This window comes from Miscanthus floridulus, chromosome 6 (assembly GCF_019320115.1).
Source record: "Miscanthus floridulus cultivar M001 chromosome 6, ASM1932011v1, whole genome shotgun sequence".
Taxonomy (NCBI): domain Eukaryota; kingdom Viridiplantae; phylum Streptophyta; class Magnoliopsida; order Poales; family Poaceae; genus Miscanthus; species Miscanthus floridulus.
The window spans coordinates 126722196-126728058 of NC_089585.1; the positions used below are offsets into that span (position 1 = coordinate 126722196).

The 5863-nt window shown below is 50.0% G+C and overlaps 1 protein-coding gene across 3 annotated transcripts; it reads left to right on the top strand.

Moving 5' to 3' along the window:
* Positions 1-671: 671 nt before the first annotated feature.
* Positions 672-4226, top strand: LOC136456903 (tubby-like F-box protein 3). Of its 3 annotated transcripts, none has more exons than XM_066456904.1 (6): positions 672-997; positions 1804-1869; positions 1969-2385; positions 2514-2607; positions 2912-3044; positions 3134-4226. In XM_066456904.1, exons 3-6 carry the CDS (start codon positions 2020-2022, stop codon positions 3981-3983), a joined length of 1443 nt encoding a protein of 480 aa, XP_066313001.1. In that variant the 5' UTR covers positions 672-997; positions 1804-1869; positions 1969-2019; the 3' UTR covers positions 3984-4226. The 3 variants fall into 3 exon arrangements, with proteins under 3 accessions (XP_066313001.1, XP_066313000.1, XP_066313002.1); XM_066456903.1 differs by having other exon boundaries at positions 672-969; XM_066456905.1 differs by lacking the exon at positions 1804-1869 and having other exon boundaries at positions 672-969.
* The last annotated feature ends 1637 nt before the right edge of the window (positions 4227-5863 follow it).

Below are 5863 nucleotides of genomic sequence, written 5' to 3' on the forward strand. Positions count from 1 at the left end.
ATTTGTTTGGGACTTAAAGGCTTTGTTGTTGTTGTAAATTGCTACTTAAAAATATTCTTCAAAACATATGCAAGTGAGGTCTAGTTTTGTTTGTCTTGTCGCGTAGAATACGCTGGTATAGACGAAATTAAAAACAGATATATCTTTCAGAAGTTAGCATTTTAAAATAAATGTTTTCTTTTTTTTTTTTCAAAAAGTGACATCAGCATCCGGCAGCCAGTCCATGCGTGCGCGCTGTTGGCTGAATAGGAATCCGGTGAACGCGCGCTCAAATGGCTTTGGGGTTGAGCACAAGCTATCAGATGAGGATCGATCAGATCACGGTGCCTGAACTGGATGTACTCCCTCTGTTCGCTCAACGGTGCAGGGCTGCTGCACCTGCACGGTGCACGGACGGACTCGACCCACCGAGCACCGGCCCACCCACCCCACCAGAGGCCACCACTGCAGGCCCACCGCCGTGCCGCGTGTGGGGCGCGCGCGCGGCAAAGGACAAAGGCACTGCAAAAAAAAAATATAAAAAAACAGGGGCAGTGCAAGCCCCGCTTTTCATGGCGTGAGCGCCGGGGCAAGGCAAGTAGCCGCTGCCCGGTGCTGCCACCTGCTGACCCCCGTCCCGGCCCCCGGCCCATACAAACGCCGTTACAAGGCCTCCCCCCCGCGACGGAACGGAAAGGTGCGGTCAACCCGCCCCACCACCGCCGGGGGCCGGATGCATAAACAAACCCAGCGCCCCCCGGTCCCCTGTCCGCCTCATTCCTTCTCTTCCTCCTCCTCCCCCTCCCCTGCCTCTCTCCCCTCTCCTCGCCAGTCGCCTCCAGCTCCCGCTCACCGCTCCCCTTCAGCCGCGCCGCGGTGGCCGGGAAGGACAACCCGAGGGACGCGCCGAGCTCGCGACGGGTGCACTGGTCTGAGGCCTGTGTGTCCCCGGTGGCGAGGCGAGGCGAGGCGGCGTCGGCTTCCAGGAATGTGAGTTCCCGTTACACAAGGGGTGGTGGTGAGTGGTTTTTGGTTTGCTTTCGATGTTCGTAGGTTTCAGAGTGTTTGTTTGGCCCGTCAGTGTGTGTGGCGAGTGGAGCTGTGGTGATGGCGGGGGCGTTCCTGGCCAGATCGGTAGGTCGCATGCTCTGATTCGCTGGATACAATGTTGTCCAGGGCAGATTTCTGGGAGGAATCTGGACTTCTATGCCTTTTATTTATTACTTCTGGAGTCCTCCTTCTCTTAGCTTCGCTGGTTACATTGCGCCGTTGACGAGCGAAACCTTTCGATTTCTATGCTTTTACCGCGCGTATTTAGCGTCCAAATTTATACCAACTTGCATACACGAAGCAAGCAAAACATTTCCCGAGATAAAATAATGGATCCTTGTGGTAGAGTCGTAGCTTGTACGCTTGTACCGTTGGTTCTGTACACGCCGGTAATTCCTAGACGAAATGGTATGTCAATCAGGCAATCAGCCACTGTGTTTAATATGGTTCTGCTGCTAGCCCAGAAGCTCCCATGCGAATTGGGCACTCACATGTGCCCATGTTTGTTTAGCTTAAAAAATCCTTGATTTCTTCGGTTCAAAGTGATGCTCCGGACCTAACATAGGTTATGGAGTCAAGTCAAAGGTCTCTGCTTGCATCCCGACCAATGATGGATTTGGAATCTGATTTAGTTTCTTGTTTGGCTATGCCCGGTAGTTATGATGTCTATGTTTAATCAACTAAAAGTTGTGATGATGCGGCCATATGCCAGTCAATTCCATCCATGTTAAACATTCTCTCATTAATTCTTTTGTTTTTTTTCCCCTTTTGCAGGGGCAGCTTGTAGCGGCTGTTTCTTTAGCATATGCACTTTCTATTGCTGTTGTCATTTGAAAGGAGGTACTTCAAGCTACCTGTTCCTTGTTCATCCTCTATCAAGTCCAATTGCCGAAAACCTAGTGTACTAGCTTGTAACCTTTGTTTGTTTTCCATTTTCAGGCTAGTCTCCTGGATTTTGTATGCCTTGTTATCTGGAATTGGTTACCGTAGATGTCATTTCGTAGCATAGTCCGTGATGTTAGGGATGGCTTCGGCAGCTTGTCGAGGAGAAGCTTTGAGGTGACCCTCGCAAGCATTTATGGCCTCACTGGGCATCACAAAGGGAAGACCCAGAGCTCATCACATGTCGTCGACGACTCACCTTCCATAATTCGTGAAAGTTGCTGGGCGAATCTACCTCCTGAACTCATCCGTGATATCATACGGAGACTGGAGGCTGATGAGAGCACCTGGCCAGCACGGAAGCACGTCGTTTGCTTCGCAGCTGTTTGTAGGACATGGAGGGAGATGTGTAAAGATATTGTGTTGAGCCCGGAGTTTTGTGGGAAGCTCACCTTCCCTGTGTCTCTAAAACAGGTAAGGGGAAGAAGAATCAACCTCCTTTCGTTAGCAATCTTTGAACCGAATGCTGCTGTGAATTAGCTCCAAGGCTTGAGCAGCAGATATCTTTCTTGTCCTTGATACATTGCTTGTTTCTTTGACAGCCTGGCCCTCGAGATGGAAATACAATGATTCAGTGTTTTATAAAGAGGAATAAGTCAAAATCCACCTACCATCTCTACCTGTGCCTTAGCAATGGTATGTCGCATGCTTTGCATACTTTCAAGATTCAATAGCAATGCTCATAAGTTTTATCCTGTTTTATGGAGCATATGGGATTATTATGAGCCATATATTTTTTTTATTGTGAGTGTTTGATTTCATGATTATATCTCAACCTCGTAGGTTCTGAAATTGTGTGGTGTTTCAATATCACCTTCATGAGAATATTTGTTTTTTTAACCTAATCACGAGAATATTTGTAGTTAAATGATCAATGGATTGTTTATCTTATTTTACCGTATTGAATTTGTCAGACTCATTTTTTCTCTTCTGTGCACAGTTGTTACTTCAGAAAGTGGGAAATTCCTCTTATCAGCTAAAAGACACCGCAAAACCACATGCACCGAGTACACTATATCAATGGATTCTGGCAACATCTCAAGATCAAGCAGGACCTACATTGGAAAAATAAGGTAAACATTATGTCTTCGAAAGATACACTCTAGTTTTTTTTTAGTCTGTTTGACAGTTTAACAACAAGCATAGCATTGCTAATTTTCAGGTCGAACTTCCTTGGCACAAGGTTTTTAATTTATGATACACAACCCCCCTATAATGGAGCTGTAGTTCCTCCTGCCGGAAGGACCAGCAGGAGGTTCAACTCCACAAAAGTCTCTCCAAAGTTGCCTTCCGTTAGTTGCAACATCGCGCAGGTGTCATATGAGCTCAATGTTCTTGGCACAAGAGGTCCTAGGCGGATGCGTTGCGTCATGCACTCCATACCCGCCTCATCAGTGGAGCCAGGTGGCATAGTGCCTGGACAGCCAGAGCAGATTGTACCTCGAGCTCTGGAGGATTCATTCCGCAGCACGGCTTCCTTCTCGCAGTCGTTCCGTAGCACCACCTCATTGTCCAAGTCCATCATGGACTCATCCATGGATTTCAACAGCGCTCGCTTCTCTGACATTGCTGTCAGCAGTGCTCGCTTCACGGGCATTCCTGGTAGCAGTGCGCTCTTCACGGGCATTCCTGGCAGCAGTGCTCGTTTCTCCGACATTGCTGGCGGCAGATTGGACAACGAAGAGGAGAGTCAAACCAAGGAGAGGCCATTGGTGCTTCGTAATAAGCCGCCTAGGTGGCATGAACAGCTGCAGTGCTGGTGCCTCAACTTCCGTGGCCGTGTGACAATTGCCTCGGTGAAGAACTTCCAGCTGATTGCCGCGACAACCCCACCACCTGCAGGTGCTCCAACCCCCTCGCAGCCTGCTCCATCAGATCCTGACAAGGTGATTCTTCAGTTTGGAAAAGTGGCAAGGGATATGTTCACAATGGACTATCGGTACCCTCTCTCGGCTTTCCAGGCATTCGCCATTTGTCTGAGCAGCTTTGATACAAAATTGGCCTGTGAATAAATGGAGAACAAAGGTAAAAGACAGCAGGTTGCCGGCATTAGTGTACCTCTTTCCATTTGACTCTCGTGTTAGCTTGGTTGTAATTGTGCTTGCTGTAGCCATGAAGTGGTCATATATGGTGGACGCATGTGTTGTTGGCCCCTCTCTTAAAGTGATTACAAGTTGCATTTGGACCACATGCTACCCGATCTGTAATATACTTGCAGTGGCATTGCCGCGTGATAAAGTTCCTATTGGTGATTAGACTCGTATGATTTAAGAAAAGGGCAGCAAATAAAGCTTGGTACGGTGTGCATTATTTGCTCGTCTCTGGATTGGTTACTGTTTAAAGTTCACTGCATCTTGTCTTTCGTCCTTGTGTGCTGCAGCGGCAGCCGTCGTGCCTTGAGAAGTGAGCGAGAGGGCTTTACGGCTTTGTCTCGCCTCAAAAGGGATCGCCAAGTGCCAAACCCCATCCATCCATCCTTTATCAGTGGTTATGAGCACGCCTATGCATAATCATCATTGTTTGCATTACCTACAATGCATATCCCTCAGCGGTGCGCGACGGGGGAGCAGTAGCTGTGTGTGACACGGGAGCACGAGCATCATCTCACATGAACCTGCCTGCCTGCCTGCCTTTTCGGCCCGAATAAAGCCGGGTTCTCTCGGTGTGGCCCTGTCTTTTGTTTGGAGTTGTTTCGGGGGGAAGACGCTGGAACAGCTGAGCTAGCTGAAGCATGGCAAGAAAAAAGAAGAGACCGAAAGCGAAAGGTCACCTGGACCCATGAGCGCGACACCGGCGAGCGGAATATTTGCTCCGACCTGGAACGCACCACAGAAACGCGAGATCCGCGTTGCGCAGCGCGCGCGCACAAACATAATTGTGAATCGCTGCCTAATCTACGAGCAGCTAGCTAGCTAGCTACACCTCTCGCTCGTAGTGCTGGGTGCTCCACGCCTCCACCACGGGTGAGATGGACGGCGTCAGCCATGGCGTCGTCTCGCGCCGCACGAGCCGCCACCATCGTCTACATCGCAACGACGACAGCGTGCGCGCGCGGCACGAGCTGATGTCCCGTTCCACTCTCGTTCGATGTGCGCTAGGTAGCTGGTGTGGCAGGCACGGCGAGCGAGCGGTCGGTCTTCCACTCGTCGGCAACGTGTGCCGTCGCGGTCGGGCGCGACCCGTTCACGGATGATGCATCAATGCGTGATATATCTGGCGCCTGGGTTGCGCATTGCGTGCGGTCTAGTGCGGACGTGGAGCTGTGGTTTTCAGCCGTGCTCGCTTCGCTGGCGTGGCGCGTGAGACGTGGACAGTGCAGTAGGATATTTCGTGTATGTTCAGGTTCAGATAAGCATCATAAGCATCGATGGGATGGGAGTCTCACCAAACAGGCCGCTACGTGTTGTTTGTTGCCCTGCTAGGTGTTAGCTAAAGCCGGCAAGGTACATGGCTATACCTTGGAATAGTGAGTGTCGGAGGGAGATCGGCAGCGGAATTTTGGCTGTAACAAGTGGACAGAGCCTAATGGATTGCGGCGGTGTCGTCCCGTCCCGACTCGTTTACAGAAGCGATTGGAAGAGTTTGAGACGTTCTTGTACTGAACACAAACTGCATGCAACCATGACCATCGAGTCATGTGCGGATGGTCCAGATTGACCAGTGAAACTATAACCCGAACGTGGCCTTTGCGTACAACGAACGTTTTAACTGTACCCTTCACCTGTTTTCGTTTTCAGACTGAATTCTTGCATCGTGCTGGATGTCTCCAGGGTCTACTTACCAAATACAGTAGTACCTCCCATAAATAAAAAAAAGGGTACAGTACTACTATGTTGCTTATTGGGCCACATCTGAAATGGCCATGGCGTGATGTGTTCACGCCCAGCGTGGG

Excerpts from the sequence above, each read along its gene's own strand:
- LOC136456903 (XM_066456904.1), top strand. The coding sequence starts at position 2,020 with ATGTCATTTCGTAGCATAGTCCGTGATGTTAGGGATGGCTTCGGCAGC. Across the intron at positions 2,608-2,911 it reads CTACCTGTGCCTTAGCAATG|TTGTTACTTCAGAAAGTGGG; the intron begins GTATGTCGCATG and ends TTCTGTGCACAG. Across the intron at positions 3,045-3,133 it reads ACCTACATTGGAAAAATAAG|GTCGAACTTCCTTGGCACAA; the intron begins GTAAACATTATG and ends GCTAATTTTCAG.